This window comes from Chiloscyllium plagiosum, unplaced genomic scaffold (genome assembly GCF_037043375.1).
Source record: "Chiloscyllium plagiosum isolate Xiang-an unplaced genomic scaffold, Cpla_swu_hap1 HiC_scaffold_34, whole genome shotgun sequence".
NCBI classification, from domain to species: Eukaryota; Metazoa; Chordata; class Chondrichthyes; order Orectolobiformes; family Hemiscylliidae; genus Chiloscyllium; species Chiloscyllium plagiosum.
This window is the reverse complement of record NW_028270172.1, coordinates 12,234,501-12,252,484: the sequence shown is the minus strand read 5'-3', so window position 1 is coordinate 12,252,484 and position 17,984 is coordinate 12,234,501. Positions and strand designations below refer to the sequence as shown.

The window sequence follows — 17,984 nt, the reverse complement described above, 5'->3', positions numbered from 1 at the left end:
AAGTCATCAAAATGCTACACCAAGACAGTGTCAGCATATAACAGTGCAGACAGTAAGGCATTTTACAGTATAATTAACTTAATACTAACATGTTTGCAATTACCAGTTAAGGAAAATTTTTCAGTATGACTTATTATATTAATGTTGGCCACATCACATATCCTAAGTGGTGTGACTGTAAGATTGTGTTCAAATGAAGCATCTTATAGAAAGATTTTGGGAGTTTTCAACTTTTTTTATTCAATCAACTTATACATATTTGAAATTACGTAAGAGTCATCAATTCCTTAAACTACATATAAACTTAATATTGGTGGTCTAGTAAGTAAGTCACACACAAAAAATGAAATAAGTCCAGTTTAATTCTGTTTCTACAACCGCATATTTCCATTAAGCATCTGCGTTGCAGGATACAATAGCTTTTTTTTGGGGGGGGGGGGGGGGGGGGTGGTTTAAGGAGGGGTGGAGGAGTGTCCTCTCAAACTATTACAACCATTGCAGAAAAGACAGTTCTATTTAGCCCTCCCAGAAATCCTAGAATGAAGCAATATAGATCAAACACGTTTCATTTCACCTGCTTGCATTTCTCAACGTATTAAAAGTAACTGCAAGTGGACTTTCATCTAATTTCACATTTTTATACAAAAGCTACACAGTGTTACACTTCAGAATACAATTAAATCTATATGAATTAGTGCTCTACACAATTACTTCAGTTATTAAAAATCAAGAACGGCTATAACATTGCCACTATAACTTAACACTACAATACTATGTTAAGGAATATCATTTACTGTTCTATTCTACTTCAAAGCAAGCTACGTCAGTACCGTTACAGAAATTTAAAAAAAATAATAAAAAAGTTAACAGGCAAGGCTAGAGTTTTTAATAAGTTCCATCTCTTGATCCATCTTCAGCATTCTTCAAAAGTAGGCAGCCATTTTCAAATCCATTCCCTCCGTTACTCTTCGACCAAACGGACCAGAACAAAAAGTTTACTTTGATTGTTCCCACAGGAAACTCAGCTTTTTGTTAGTGTCAGGCACTTTCTGAGAAACTAGCCCACCCCTCGAGCCCTCTCAGCAATTCTACAGGCCAATCACAACGCAAGTTCATTCAGACAGTACAACTGCAGGAAGAAAAGAAAAAATTTACTGAAGCAGAAAGTCAAATGATTCAAATGTCAATTTAGGTAAAAGTTTGACCACAAGTGCAAGTGGAAATTGCAATGGTCCCAAGTTAGCTAACAATGCATAACAAATCACCCTAAATGATGTTCATACCTATTATGCAGATTCTATTTACAAGTCTGTATCAAACCAGGCCAGCTGATTACTGTCACCTGGGGGAAGCCCGTCCATCAAGTCCTGGGCATGTCCAAGGTCTGGCAGCCCATCAACTGGGTACTCGGCACCAGGGTGGTGACCACCCATATCATGCTCCATCATTGGGTCAATACCCATGGTGTCTTGTCCATATCCACCTGGATGGTAAGAGCGAAAGCTAGGATCTATATTCACAGAATGATGGTAGGCATGCAAAAAGGAAAATGGATTAAATGTTTGGAGGGGTTGTGGAAGAACAGCAGAAAAAGGGGGATAAAAATAAGAACAAACAAGAGACATTAAAACAGCATCCATCAAAAAAGTGAAAGAACATATGCATATTCTCCAGTTTTTAAAACAGCAATGCAAAGTTGAAAAGCATGAAAGGCCGAGGCCACATTCATTACTCAACAGTTACTGCACTGTTCAAATAAAAAGCCCTTTCTTTTCTAAAGAGGCTGCACAGACATAAGGCACAATGTTGTCTGCAGGATATCAGTGATGAAATAAACTATACAAGCTACATTCAGGGGAGGCAGCCAAGGTAAATTAGTCAAAGACCAAGAATTGCTCTTACAAATAAATATGAAAATTTGTGCTAATCACAATGACGGTAAAGACAGCTCATTAGCTCAAGGTCAGGAATTTCAAGTAACCTTTTAGCCATTTCTAAAACCATTAAAGCGTCATACATTTCAGATATAACTGACTTAGAAATCCATTTTTGAAGACAAAGCTTTCAACTGATAAAAAAACTTTCAATAAAGATTGAGCCATCTGTTCCCCATGAACACCAGTATGTTATCACTTCCAAAATTAAGTGCTCAGCATTTAATAAGGATAAATTTAAATTGAAGCTTTTAATGGAAGCCTGATTGCCTCATATCAGCCAAAAGATTTGAATACATAGTCAACGATAAAAATTCTAGCAGGATAGCTTAGACCACAGAATCCCTACAGTGCAGAAAGAGGCCATTCAACCCATCATGCATTTACCATGCATCCACCTAGCCTGTCACCTCTGGACACCATGGTGCAATTTAGCATGTGCAATCCACCTAATTTATCTTCATATTGTGGGGAAAATGCAGCACCCAGCAAAAACCGATGCTGACACGGAGAACTTGCAAATTGACAGTCACCCAAGGCTGGGAACAAACCCATGCCCGTGGCACTGAGAGACAGCAGTACAAACCACTGACTGACTGTGCAGCCGGCCAAATATTGTAAAACATCTTTATATTCAAGCATTAGGTGCTGCAAGATGATGGGCAATTTGGTGCCCCTCCACTGCTCAGATATAATCTTGTGACTGTCCTAAACACATCAGACTACAATGCTGTATTTTCCATTTCTTAGCATCCTCGAGTGTTTGCATTCTGGTGAAGTGTTTGGAAGTTACCATTACAGTGACTCAATCTGCTACTGCTTTCCAGGCACAACAGCACTTTCAGTTTTTAAGCCAGTCATGAGTGAGATGTCATATCATCTTCCATTTTGAACTATAGGTCACATGAAGTGAATACAAAACTACTTCAGGAGTGAAAGGAAATAATTTGTAGCTCATCTAGATTAAGGTAGCATTGAAAGATCACATACCAATGTAAAACTGAGCTGTAGCAATTTGTTTGAACAGCTGAGAGAAACATCTAATTTCTTTCCGATAGTAAATTATACCAAAAGCTAGGATAAAGTAGACATACCATCTGGACGGTATCCAAGAGGTTCACCTTGGCCTCCTATGTCAATTCCGAGATCTCCTGCCTGTTTACAATAAAGTTTTGAAAAATGGTTATATTTGCCATTTCAGTGGCAACTGCAAACTAACAATGGGGAATCTTAAATCAGGACATAAAATATTAACTTTAAATTTAAATATTTAAATACAGCAAAAAAACCACTGATGCATGCGCAGTCTGTCCTGAGTAAGCTTACCTCGTTCCATGTCATAGGCTCAGTTCTGAACAGTGAGCTAGTAAGCTCAACCGAGAGACGTTTTTTGTAATCCTGTGGTTTGTCTTCAGACATCCGGAACAATACCGCTGCAGCATAGGTAGCTATATAAACACAAGTTAGACTTAGTTATGACTTAATCTTTTATCCCATTTAATATGCTCAACACAATCTCCAAATGTCAGTTTCAAAAAGTCGTTCCCATGCGCACACACACTTGCGATCTGTACAAAGAAACCAGGAGAACGTAGATCTAATTTAAGAGCGAGCCAAGAATGAAAAGATAGTCTTCATACTCCATATTGGCCAAGTGCTAGGTCATCAAATGTAGAATGCTACAGATGCTGACTGGAATGCAAACAAAAATACTGGATACCCTCAGCACATCTGTGCAGAACAAAACAGTTAACATTTCAGGTTCTGAGAGGTGGTCATGGATCCAAGACAAATTGTTGTCGTGTCCACAGATTGTGCCAGAATTGCTCGGTATCTCCTGTTTTGATTAAATTGGTAATTCCTTGCCTTAATTTTAGGAAGTGCACAACCCAAAATCTTACTTTAGCGTCATTACAAGCTTGATCAATTGATGGCCACATTGTACTTGGCTCCACTGGCATTGGTCAGAGATCGTGACATGGAATTTAACATGGTCCAGGAAATAGTGCAGAGGAACACATTCGAAGGTTACAATACCAGTTAAATTTGTGAAATTCCTGCAGCTTCTGCACATAAATTATATATCAGAGTGGCTCAATAGGTTGCAGTCGTTTTCCAACAGGCAAGTTGCGTTAGGCATCACCTATTACTCAAAAGTATACTCACCAACACCTTCGTTTCTCGAGTGTAGCAGCTCCGTGAGAGGTGCTGTGGCCCCTTCAGCCTCAATAGCTTCAGCTGCTTCCTTATCCTGAGCCAATTCACACAGTACACCAGCAGCCACCCGTTGGATATTCTCAATTGGAGAGTACAGTAGCTACAAGAGAAAGTTTAGTACTAAGCCTTCGCATGTTATTAAAAAACTCCATTGTACCTGATATAGGAATGAAGTTTAGATTCTAATTTATAAACAATTTTGATAGCCATTTCCCAAATATTACCAACTGTCACAGGAGGTCACCATTTATTCTGTTAGATACAAATAAGCAGTCAAACATAGAAATCATTTCTAGCTACAAGGTAGGCACAGAAGCAATTTCTTGTGATACTTCTTTCACTTTCTCAAACAAGTGCCAGTTACATACAAAGGGCTTATTTAGCTGGGTCTAGATTCTGGGAGCAGGAAAATCGATGTTTCAGACAAAAGCCCTTCATCAGGAATTTTGCCCGAAACGTCGATTTTCCTCTACTCGGATGCTGCCTGACCTGCTGTGTTTTTCCAGCACCACTCCAATCTAGACTCTGGTTTCCAGCATCTGCAGTCCTTGTTTTTACCTTAATTAGCTGGGTTGTTTTTAATCTTCTCATTAAGAGATGATCTGGTCAGGTCCTCTCTCAGGTATGCATAAAATATCCCATGGTAGAACTCCAAAGAACAGCAGGGGAATTATCTGCAGTGGGGTGGGTATTACCGGTCTCTTAAATGTACATACTAAAAGAGACTCACTTGCCATAACCACATTTCAGCTCAGAACTTCATCTGTACAAAAATGGCTGCTACATTTTCTACATTACGATAGGAACCATACTTCAAAGGAACTAAACTGGTTAAATGCATTGGGACCTCCCATGGTCATGAACAGTGTTACTGAAATGCAGATCTTTATGTCTAGACTTCAGGGTACGGGAAACAAGAAGACCATGCTCATAAGTAGAGTACTAACATGATGTCAAAGAGGTTTAATTTTCATATTGCTGTTAATAACTGAAGTCAGTAGGCTCCAGTGGTGATAGCTAATTCTCTTAACAGTTCAGGAAAGGCAGCGTTTCTAATTGTGGCTGCTGCAATTTGTGACCAAGTTTAGCAAATTCTTCAGCTATTGAAATGAAGTTGCTTTGATAGCCTTACATAGATGAGCACTCCAAGGAGGGAGCACAGATGCATCATGGTATTAAGACAGGCTCATTGCAATAGTTATTGGTTTCCTGTTTACACCCCTAACCAAAGGACAATTAGAATGAAACAGAATTCAAAACAGCCAATTTAACACGAGATGGGTACATCAGCTACCTAAAGATTCAGTACGTTTACACATACATAGCTGAGCCATACAGATCAGAAAGGCTATAGGTTTAATTGTATGTCAGTGCTGAATTAACTGATGTCAGGCAGCTTGGGTTAAAGAAACATATTGGCCAAAACTACTCAACTCCACACTACTCTGGAGCAACAGTTACCAGAAAGGACAGAACAGAGGTTGGATCATCATTCGAGGAGACAATCAGGTTGAGCTCAGCATTGTCTTTAACAACTCATCTTTCTCCAGCCCTCCTTCGCTCCCCAGTCAAATGTACACAAACAGCTCTCATAGGGAATTATAATGGCCAGTTGGGCAAAGTGCCAGAAGGTTTTGTTGATCCATAAAATAATAGGGAAGAACAAGAATCAGACACAAAAACAGCTTACCTGGACAAATAATGGAATGGTATTGAGTCCTCTGATAACAATCCGGTTGTGAACATCACGTGCAAGAATATGAAGGGCTCCTGTGCAGCCTTCCACAATTTCCTCCATTCGCACTCCCTCCTAGCAAAATTAGGGCGGATTTAAGATGCAGATTTTTCACTCTAATTTCACTATTAAAGATATTCCAGAAAAAACTTACCACAAACTGCTGCTGTGTGCCTCCCATTGATGTACGACGCTGGGTGTCTTGATGTGCTCTAACCAACAACTGAACCAATCTTGGAATGGCACCTTGCTCACGAAGTGGAGCATGGTTAGCTGGACACAAGGCCAGATTGCGGATGAGACCAACAGTAGCCTAATAAACACAGAATTCATTATAAGTGCTTGTAGTCCAGACTGATTATACTCTCATAAATCCTTTAATATTCAAGGCCAATTAGGAATGGGAAACAAATACTGGCCAACAAAACCCATGGGGGAATGCAAAAAATAAACAGCTGTTTCAAAGAATTCAGTTTTATTCCTGAACTATCACTGGAATTGTGTTATAAATTTGAAAGGCACAAGACAATGTTCTTTTATTTTTCAATACAGCCCCCTTAATGATTTTGACGAGTCTTCATACCCAATAATTAAAAGGGGCCAACATGCACACAATCCTTTGAGCTGCATATGGTCATCTAGCATCTTAGCCAGCTTAAAGGAAATATTTACATTTTGAACTCACGATGGAAGCTAGTTTTCTATATCGCAGGAGCAATATTCAGAAGAAAATCAGCCAAAGACATGCTTAAAGTTACAATAAACAATTTGTTTTGCATTAAACAGATTTCCTAAAATGTTGGAAGACAAACACTTGCCATACCATGAAAAGGATTTTTCAGTGAACCCCCAGCAGACCACATCCTGTCTCACTGACTGGATGTACTAAATCAGCCAGAAAATACACACTTCAATCCAGTCACAGACAGCTTCAGGAACTGCTTAAAGGTTAGGATGACCACCAGATTTCCTAATGAATTATCCTGCTGCACAGTCATAAGACTGCTGTGCAGAGGAATTTAATACTTACTGTTCTTAACAGGAAAAATAATTACCAAAAAACACGATACAAGGTATGCTAAGGTCCAGCAAGAGCACAAAATGAGAAGATGACAAGGAGAAGGAAAATCTGCAATCTACTGAGAGCTTTAAGTGTGCAAACTCATTAAAAATAAATAAACTTTTAATATATGACAAATGCATATTTTTTTTTAAAAAGAACAGGGATAACTGAAGGAGCAGAACAAAACAGTAGTTCATAATTTTTCATACCCATTACCAACTTCAGCTCAATGGAAAAGATGTCCTGCAGTATTACCTTAATCAAAGGCCAATGTGACGGTGGGTGCAGGAGCTTAACCACAACAGGTAGCCCATAGTGGAGACGAACGGCATTTTGAGCCATTTCTGCATCCTGATGCCTGCTTGTTAAATGGCGTAGAGCACAAATAGCAGGTTCAGTGATGTCTTCTCTGTCACCAGCTCGGAGGACAGTGCGCACCAAAGCCTCAATACCACCAACCTGGCAGACCATCATCTTGTTCTTGTAGTTGTTACACGTCAGGTTAGACAGGATACCTGCTGCGCATGTCACAACATTAATATCATCTGACCCCAGAAGCTGCACAAGAGTTCCTAGCAGACCTTCCATTCCCTCCTAAAGTAGAAAAGAAAGCAGTGCTTAAAAAGTGCCCAAAATAAATGAATAGGATGCTCATTGCACTTTGAATCAACATATAAAATAAGCAAATCTGATGCAAGCAGTGAATGCCAACACACTAATAAAATCAGTTATTCTATTCCAAATCCAATCAGAACAAGTTAGACATTGCTGATACTCCAAACAAGCATGGCCAAATCATTGTTAAAATATGTATCTATTCATTCATTCAAAGAATGGACTAGCAGAGTTTTGAAAAGGATTCAATTAAAAGAATTGTTACATGACAACATGGTGAGTGTTTTCCACACACTTCCCCCTCAGGTTTAGTACATTTCTCTCTATTATCCCCCACTCACGAAAATTAACAAATAATTACCTGCTTAGTTGCAGCATCTGACAGGTTTCTCAGGGTCCAAAGACAATTCTGAACAAGTCGCTGACTTGGATCTGTAAGGTGCAGTCCAAGAGCCTGCATCCCACCTGAAAAATAGTGAAAGGTAATTTAGAATTTGTCCATTGATCTGAAGTCAACAGGATGATCGTCAGAAAGAAACAAGTACTCACCAGCTTCCACTATTGCAGGTTTATTACTGGAGCAAACAGACAGCACTTTCAGCACACGGCTGGTGGTCCACAACAATTTCTCATAAGTATAGGTCCTCATGATATTGACAAGTGCCTGAGGCCCTCCACTTGCCAAAATGATCAACTAGAGAACACAAGTCCTTTTAGTACAAATGAAGCAAACAGAATTGGTTGCAAGATTTATTTATACAAATCACTTACTTTGCTTTCTTGGTTGCCATATGCCAGTATCTGAAGACAATCTGTTGTGATGGCCAAAAATTTGACATTGGTTTTATTTAACAAGGCAACCATTTTCTGCAGTCCACCAGCTAGACGCACTGCCATCTTGGCTCCTTCCTGGTGCAATAACAGGTTGTGAAGGGTTGTTATGGCATAGAACAGAACAGAATCCACTGGAGACCTACGTAAGTTAGAGGAAATTGATTCACTATTAAACATACACCTAATTAAATGCTGCGAAATCCAACTGTGAAGTAAATCTTCCAGATTCAACTACTAAAAGTATCAAATTGCGAATGAAAGTTCAACCCATCATAAAGCTATGGTGATTAGCATCTTTCTTTAACAAAATACAATCAGCCATGAGGAAATTTTGGTCAAACAAACTGATGCTCTGATTTCTTCCCCAATGTACTAGCAGTTGACCTCTACTCTTTTGCCTGCAGAGAATCTCAGGCACAAACAATGTCCCATCACTTCCATGGTGTTGCTCAACAGAGTTAGTTGAGCAGTTCTGGGCACCTCTGAGGAACAGAGAAACACCATGAGTTAACAAACGAACTCAAATTGCAGATATAAAATGACACCAATCCAAAGTCTTAATACCCACCCAAGCATTTTCACCAGGGCAGGGATGCCTCCTGATTTGAAGATAGCCAACAATCCTTCACGATGGTGAGAGAGGTTATGTAGAGTTCCTGCAGTGCAGCGTGCAGTCTCTACATCATTGGTGTTCTGCATGGTACGGACAATGGCTGATACCATCTGAGGAGAGCGCATAATGGCATGGCGGGAGGCTTCTTTTTTTGACAGCTGATGAACCATCACAGCAGCTTTGTTTACAACAACCTAAACCAGAAATGGGGAAGTGAGAATAGAAATATGTTTGTACAGAATATTGAACCTGGAGATGTCAAGGTTGCAAAGCTTTACATTCTCATTATAGGTAGAAATTTCTAAAACAACACCAAGCTTTATCAAATGTTGAATGGCTGCAATCACTAAAATCCCATGCCTGAGAGATCTACTAAATATTTAAGCAATAAATCTCATGACTATGAAAAAACAATTGATATTCAAAACATTTAAAGTTGTATTATGAAAGTACCTGGTCCTCATCATTGAGTAGTTTTGTCAGTTCTGGAATAGCACGGGTAGCCAGTTCTGCATCATCCTGATAGTTGATTAGGTTAACAACAGCATGCTTCAGCATCTGAGATGGCTCAGCCAGACGCTGAACATTGGTTGGATGTGCAGCATCAAACTGTGTTGACGGGATCTGCATTCCTTCATCCAGTGTTTCAGGAAACATTGCAGCACGAACCCGTTGGGCCCTGGTCATAGCATATTGCCCATCAATATCTAATAAACAAGATAGATATACAGGAAAATAATGCAAAGAAATTGCACAGAAAAAAAAAATCACTAATCTAACGATTCATGAATGTTAGTGCAATCAGAGACAATAACTGTATAATGGTTAAATCACAATTAGTAGAGTTCTAGACTAATGGGCATGAGCTCAAATTCCACCATTGAGGATGGTGGGGTTTAATTTCAATTAATAACTCCTGAATTTTAAAACTGCTAGCCTCAATGTTGGTCAACAAGATTGTTGTAAGAAGTCAAGTTCACTCTTGTCCTTCAGGAAAGAAAACCTGTTGTTAGCTTGGCCCATACAATATCACTGACTTTGAACTGGCCGAGCAATTCACTGCTCAAGGGTAATCAGAGATAGGCAACAAATGCTGACCTTGCTAGCAAAGCCCATTTGCTAAGAATAAAAACTCAAGACTACTTCTAAGGTTTGTGAATGAAGAGCATTAAGGGTGGGTTCATTCTTTTATATACATGTAGAGAAAAAAAATAGCATCCTGGTTATTTTGCAGCACACATTTATTAACTACTAATACATTCTAACTGGAGTCCAAGCGAAGTTTGTAAAATTATTGAAATACTTGAAAATCAGACTAACCAGTTACTTGCTCTGGTGTGAAAGACTGAGAGAAACCTTGCTCCCATTCATACAACACTTGACTGGTATCCACTTCTTCCTCTTCTGGGTTGCCTTTTCCACTCAGCGAAGGGGCAGTAGTTGTGGCTCCAGAGTGAATGCCTGAATCCAAATATGACTGCTGCTGCCAGTGACTGACCTGGGCTTTACGATCTGGCTCCATGGCCATGTCCAGTTCCATCAAATCAGCTATTATCAGGGAAGAGAAAAAAAAAGTGACAGGAAATGAGCCTTTAAGGTGCATTAATTTATTCCAAGACATGTAACTTCTGATTCTTACCCAACTGATTAGAACCCACCCTCAGCTTTTTCACCTCTCCCACCTTATTACTGTCTCAAGTCAAGAACGGACCCGGCCTTCATCTTTCCTTTGGTCCTTGGTGATATTTTGGGCGACTTTCCTCTGATTACATATGCTTCTACTTCCCTTGTCTAATCAGTCCGCATTATCCAATTCATTGTTTGACACCAGTTTCATTTTATACACTGCCGCTAACTCATTCATTTGCTACCATTCAATTACATTCCTTGACTGGAGCCAACTACATCACCTGCCAACTCACATCCCATTCAACCCTGGTCTGAACTTCTAAATCCACATATTTCTTCATAAAAACCACCTATTTCCAACTCCACAGCATCACCAGATTTTGCCATGCCAGTAAGCCACTGACAAGTCATCTATGTTTATTTCATCTTTAGACTCAACTATTCTGTACTTCTCAGCAGCCTCCTATTTTCCACCCAACTTAATGTTTTATGTTTTAACAGTCATTCAAAACTATTGCACACAGGCCTTCCCACAATAAGTCCTGCCTTTCCATCACTTGTGTCACCGTGAAGTGGTGCCTGAAACCTCATTCACAATCCAATAAACATACCACTGTAATTCTGCACTTGGGTCTACAGAACTCTGCCACAGACACTTTGCTCATGACACACTTCCCATTACCCACCAGCCTTCAGCCATTTACCTTGGCCCTTCACTTTAGACTAATTTTATCCCCAATAACAGCTTTGTGTATTCCTTTGCGTTATTTTGCCATAGGAAAAATTATAAATACAAGTTGGTGATTTCCTTCAATTTGAAAACATGCGACACTGAACAGAATACATTGCAGTACTTCATACTGCAAGTTCATCTAAACCATTCTCTGGACAAACTGCTTCTAAACCAGCCTCATTAGAGCTCGTTCGACAACAGACAAATTACTAAGTATACCAGCACATGGCAAACTGATGGTGCTCTGTAATTCTCTGCCAAATGGATATACTTAGCAATCCGATGAACTAGACAGGTGTCAACGAATCCACTTTTTTTGACCAATCTCTCTCTAGAGTAGTGGTTTGAGAGGACTGGACGCAAGCACTCCAGTAGTTCTTCAAAATTCTTAACAAGGAACAGAAACGTTTCAACATTAGAATAAAATATTCACTGTGCTACTTTTGGCTGTGTAACACTCATTACCTTGCCAAGATCAGTATTCTGAATGTGGGTGGAGTAACAGTCTGAAATAGCATTCCTGCCTACAATCTGAACCAGTTACCCAGGAAACATCACACTCCAAACGGTTTTAATCTCCAAATTAACCAAAAATTATTAATGAGTACACGGAGGATGTGAAGCAACAATAGAAACGTTCAGTTCAAATACACTAATATGTAAGTAGAAACCCCACTTCATCTGTGTTAAGTGTGGAAGAGTGCTGAACATCTGAGTCAGTGAGCTAAGAGAATGAAAGCCAAGTACTGCACCTGAGGTAGTCATCTTTTCAGCTCAATTCAGCAGAAATGGTTGCTTAGCCTCCAACACCTAAAATCAAGAAAACAGATTAAACTCAATCAAAATTAGCAATGCTTTTAATTAAAACCATGTTAAAATTGTCAATTAGCATAATTAGGATTCATGGAATATACTAACACTTGAGGCTAAGTGAAATAAACAATCATTTTAGGGTATTATTCCATGTCACTTTATTAAACTATAAACTAAAAGCTATAACCTAACATTCTTGCAATGCTCAAAACTTCACTGTTACTTCAAATTAGGCTTTGGGTAAACACATTAGAAGCTCCTGTCATCTCCAAATTCAGACTGCACTTTGGGCAAAGTTTTGAGATTAACGACATACATGTCAACTTCAGTTCTATAAAGTATACAGCCCAACAATGCTATGTTATCAGGTCAGCAAAAATTCCCTTTCATAGAATCTTTCTGAACTACCATGAGGCATGCCCAAAACTTGAGTTAGAAAGACCTTCAATACGTAAAATCTGTCAAAGTTTTCTGTTGTGCGGTGAATAAGGTGCAAAGGGACATGCACCTTGCAGAATGACAACTACCTTAAATTCTATTGTTGTCAAATTCACCTTAATATATAACAAGATAACTTGTACATTTATTGGAAACTGTTGTCACAGGGCAACAGTGCTCGGAATGTACCATGATCTCATCTGCTGATTAATGCCATGATTTGACCATGAGGGATAATTAGCTCTGGATACGTCATCATATTAGTGACAAAAACTCCCTTTTATAGAAGAGCCCTATTTATTTCATGGTAACCTTGCAGAAGAAATCCACTAAAAGTCTGTTCGAACACCCAACTATTAGACCAATCTCAAACTTATTTTCTTGTAATTGGGATTTGAGGCTCCCAGTTTATTGTTCTACAACTGAATAGTTTTAGGCTATTTCAAAGATGGCTAAGAGTCAAGCCCCACTGCTATGGATCTGGAGTTATAGGTAGAACAGGTAAGATAAGGATGATAGATTTCGTAAAAAGGACACTGAACAGCCAGGTGTGGTTTTAAAATTACAACTTGGTAGTTTCAGCATTTTAGTATATTTTTAATTAATTGACTTTAAATGCCTCTGGCCACCAGGATTTAAGTAATTTCATGGGGCATTAATCAAGGCCGCTATTAGTCCAGTAACATAACGCAATGCTGTACTCACTCTTCATGCAGTCAATTCTTCAAAATAAATTTTATGCCACCCTTTCAGCGAGTATATATAAAGAAACTACCAACAGAAAAACTGAAGAATCTTGACAATTGCTGTTCCAATGGATGCAACTGCTCTCAATGACAGCAGTTACCCAGGAGAATGATTATTTTGGAGTTTGAAACAATGCATGGGGTAATAAATCAGCCATAGTTCACTTTGAAAAAAGATAAAAGTGCTGGATCTGAACAGGTGGTCAAACTGAAATTTTCAAAACTGAGCTGCAAAGTGAACGATAGGGAGTTGCACTTACATTCAAAAACCATAAGTGTACAATATTTGGCAACGATGAGATCTAATATTTATCAGTAGACTGGAATCAGAGAGAAAAGGGAGGACTGCAGATGCTGGAGATCAGAGTCAAAAAGTGTGGCCCTGAAAAAGCACAACAGGTCAGGCAGCATCCGAAGGGCAGGAGTCGACATTTCAGACATAAGCCCTTCATCAGGAGTGATGTGCTTTTCCAACTCCACACTGAGTTAAATTGAGCTGGCTTCCATACACCAACAAATTCTTCCTTATTCATTATTTTCAAATGGATGTCAGGAATCATCCCACACCCAAGCACTATTTCCAACAAATGCTTTTAATGAGAGCTTTTGTAAAAGGGCTATACACAGAGGCACACAGCTCATGTATGCACTCTTTTCCAAAACATTAATTGTGTTGTAATCCAAAACAGAAACCGGACTGATTTTTCCCTTGCCCTAGTTCTGGAACAGTAGAACTAGACATGCCTCAATCAAATAACGAGATAGCGATTACCAATTTATCAGTGGCCACTTCACCCAGGGAATTCATCATCTATATTCACTTGTCATTAAAGTCAATTTAAAGAGGCATCAAATGGAATAACCTGTAGCAGCTGTGTCTACTCAGAGACCTACACCACATAAAAAGGCCCTTTGGCCCATCAAGCCTGCACCAGTCAAAAATCACCTAGCTATTCTAAACTAATTTACCAGCACATGGCCCATAGCCTTGTATGCCTTGGCATCATGAATATAAAGTCTGTTCTGATATAGTTCCACTCCTGTGCGATCCCACATTAAGATAAAATAATAGCAGCACCACTTAAACCAATGGGAGGAATCACATTATAGCCAATACAGGTAAGGAAAGTTCATGTTCTACAAATAATGACCAAAATTTTTCAATCGCATCACAGTCAATTCACATTGAAGCAGCACGCATTCTAGCAGAGCCAACTGCACCCAGACCTCTACCACCCTTGCATGCCCGAGTTCCAGATTCCCATTTGCTAGAAAAGTTCTCACATCCCCTCTGAACATCCTGGGAAAAAGTTCCTTCCTGTGTACCCTGTCCATGAACCTCAATTTCATGCATCTCAATTATGATCCCCCCAGTCACCTCTGGTCCAGGGAAAATAGTGTCTTCTCTCCAATCTTTCTTTACAAACTCTCCAGTGCAGGGTATATCCTGGTAAATCATCTCTGCATTGCCTCAGGTGCGATCACATCTCTCCTATAATGTGGATTCCAGAACTGCACACAACACTACCTGTGAGCTAACCAACGTTTTACATAGCTCCAGCATAACCTCCCTGCTCTCAATCTCTTTGCCTCTGCTAATAAAGGCAAGTATATATGCCTTCTTTATCACTTCATCTACCTGTCCTGCTACCTTAAGGGACCGACACGCATGCACATCAAGGTCCTTCTGATCCTCTATGCTGATGGATCAGTTATGCACTTCCAGCAGAAAAGCAACACAATTTTAAAGTTAACAGGCAATGCAGGGATAACAGTGAACAGGTTTTGGTGCAAGCAGAAATTTCCTGAGTCTAAGTTGCGGGAAGGCACAAAACTAGTGCCGTTGCCCACTGACTCCGTCTCTCTTCCACAGAATTGTCTAATAATGATCCACACTGTTTACTAACATGGCTCCACACATTTGCGCCATCTCCATGCCAGTAACACCAACTGTCCTGCCAGAGTTCAACTTTTACTGAAACCTTATCAATGTCTTTTGTTAGCCCTACATTTAAGTATTCCAACATGAATTGGATTTCATCTTTTTGTAAGCATAAATCAGAATTCATTCAGTGAACTTTTGCTAAACTTGCACCAAAACCTGTATCATGCTCATTTTCAAATCCTACTACCTCACTCTTATCTATAGCCTTTTCAAGTCCAATAATCTTTCCAAGATACCTACGTTCTGCCAATAGTAGCCTTAAACAGTTTGGAATTTAAAGCACAATCATTAATTGAGCCCTCAGCTACTGGGCCTGGAGACTCTGGAATTCTCTCCACCTCTCTTCCTGTAAGACGATCTTTTAAAAAGAGTTCATCAAGATATTGGACAATCTGTTTGAATTTCTGACTGTCAAATTTGATGTGATGGGAGTCCTTTAAAATGTCTTGAACTGTTTTCCTATGTTAAAGACACTATGAAAGGTGTTGTTGGGTTAAATAATGTGGAAGGCCACAAGGGCTTGAAACAAGAGATTAACAACTACATGGTTTGAATAGGGATACTGAGAATAAGGGTACATGAGCCTTATATATTAAAGGGTACATGACCAGAAACTCAACAGCATCAGCAACATATCATACAGTGGAATTCACACAAACAAAAGCAGACTGGTCAACACCTTGCCTATTTAATTATGACTGATGTGTATCTGAACTCTACCTGCCTGTTTAATGTCAATTATTAATAACCTGCTAAACAAAAATGTTGTTTACTCAATGTCTGATTCTGTATCTAACTTAAGCATGTTGGTAAAAGGATACTTCAGTTTGACTTATTACTTAGAAGCGTTATATCTCTAAAGCTTGAGAAACTGAAACCCAGGTAGCAAGATAAAGGCAAGCTCTCAAAAGTCATAACTGCAGTTAGCTTTTCTCTAAAAAAATTCATAACAACTGCAACTGTAAATAAAAACTTTTCAAAAAAAAAGTAACTGGATTTCAAATGTTAGGTGAAAGTGAGGACTGCAGATGCTGGAAATCAGAGCTGAAAAATGTGTTGCTGGAAAAGCGCAGCAGGTCAGGCAACAAAGGAGGAGAATCGACGTTGTTCCTGAAGGGCTTATGCCCAAAACGTCGATTCCCCTGCTCCTTTGATGCTGCCTGACCTGCTGCGCTTTTCCAGCAACACATTTTTCAGTTCAAATGTTAGGTGTACCTCTCTCCGCAGATTGCTTGCTAAGCTTCTCCCCATTGTCTTTATATCCAATATCCTGCATTTGCAGTATCTTGCTTTCTTCTGAAAAAAAAACTTCTATACCACCCTGCATCTTTTTTTAAACCCTTCCCATTCATGTTCCCATCCAGATGCCTTTTAAATGTCGTAATTGTACCGGCCACCACCACTTCCTCTGACAGCTCAGTCCATATACGCACCACACTCCAAGAAAAAGTTGCCCCCTAGGTCTCTTTGATATCTTTCCTCTCTCACCATAAGCCTATGCCCTCTAGTTTTGGACTCCCCTACACGCCCTTTGATTTTATAAACCACTATAAGGTTCTCCCTCAGCCTCCGATGTTCCAGGAAGGATAGTCCCAGTCTATTCAGTCTCTCCTTATTGGAGAACCTTTCCAACCCCAGCAACATCCTCATAAATCTTTATCATCTTTCTGACACCAGGGAGTCCAGAACTGAATGCAGTATTCAAACAATGGCCTCACCAATGTCCTGTAGTCACAACATAACATCCCAACTCCTATACTCAATGCACTAACCAATAAATACAAGCATAACAAACATCATCTTCACTATTCTATCTACCTGGGACTCCACCTTGAAGGAACTATGAACATGCAGCTTATTGAGCTACATTCCCTTGGGTCTTACAATTAAATGCATATGTCCTGCCCTGATTTGCCTTACTAAAATGTAACAGTTCACATGAACATTCTTATTCTAGCCAAACTGAGGATCTCAACTTTTTCTCCAATATGTCATCAGCACTGCTGACTGCTCTCATTCAAAAACAAAAATATTAAGCAATTTTGCTTCATTTTCCAACCTTCTCTCATGTTCACCTGGTCTAGCTAGCTGTTTCCTAGCTTAACTCAATCGTTTCCATTTTTGAGCATTTCTTTCCACCAATATTACAAGCCTGACTCCCAATTACCTTGATTACTTCCTCTCACTTTACTTTCCTCCAAGGATTCCATTCCACTCTCCCAGATTCTCCATCTTCGTCACTTCTTTCTGATGTGCCACCTTCCACTGGAAGGCCTGACATAACATCTTTTTACTTGCCCAATGAATCACACCCCACCCCCACTATTACTTTGCAGAATTCTCTGACCATGCAGTTGTTTGTCATTTCAATAAACCTTCCTGCTCTCCTATACTGTGCCTGCTGCAATATTCCAACAATGCATGCATTCAAGGAACAAGACCTCACTTTCCACACTGGCACTTTACAATCCCTAGGACTCAATATCGAATTCCACATCTTCAACGTCTGACAGCATGATGTTTGTTCTCCATTTTGCTTACATTCCTACACACCACCCCAGTACCTCCCAATACCCTTGTCTTTTGTGTCTTGCTTACTTTGCTCTCAGTATAGAACATTTTATATATCTTCTCTCTCAACACAATTAACTATCCCTATGTCTTTTGCC

The 17,984-nt window shown here is 39.5% G+C and overlaps 1 protein-coding gene across 2 annotated transcripts in view; it reads right to left on the bottom strand.

The window, feature by feature from the left end:
- Window positions 1-443: 443 nt before the first annotated feature.
- LOC122564524 (catenin beta-1) overlaps window positions 444-17,984 on the bottom strand; it is a 37,371-nt gene continuing 19,830 nt past the window's right edge. The window contains exons 2-16 of one of the 2 annotated variants that reach the window (XM_043719562.2): window positions 12,126-12,183; window positions 10,332-10,559; window positions 9,465-9,718; window positions 8,967-9,205; window positions 8,336-8,537; window positions 8,114-8,258; window positions 7,926-8,029; window positions 7,205-7,543; window positions 6,041-6,199; window positions 5,842-5,961; window positions 4,101-4,251; window positions 3,261-3,382; window positions 3,029-3,089; window positions 1,284-1,483; window positions 444-1,129 (exon numbers count right to left, since the gene is read on the bottom strand). In XM_043719562.2, the coding sequence (XP_043575497.1) occupies window positions 1,302-1,483; window positions 3,029-3,089; window positions 3,261-3,382; window positions 4,101-4,251; window positions 5,842-5,961; window positions 6,041-6,199; window positions 7,205-7,543; window positions 7,926-8,029; window positions 8,114-8,258; window positions 8,336-8,537; window positions 8,967-9,205; window positions 9,465-9,718; window positions 10,332-10,559; window positions 12,126-12,138 (2,319 nt within the window). In that variant the 5' untranslated portion in view covers window positions 12,139-12,183 and the 3' untranslated portion in view covers window positions 444-1,129; window positions 1,284-1,301. Of the gene's footprint in view, window positions 1,130-1,283; window positions 1,511-3,028; window positions 3,090-3,260; window positions 3,383-4,100; window positions 4,252-5,841; window positions 5,962-6,040; window positions 6,200-7,204; window positions 7,544-7,925; window positions 8,030-8,113; window positions 8,259-8,335; window positions 8,538-8,966; window positions 9,206-9,464; window positions 9,719-10,331; window positions 10,560-12,125; window positions 12,184-17,984 lie in introns of both variants that reach the window. The other variant, XM_043719561.2, reaches the window with a different exon arrangement.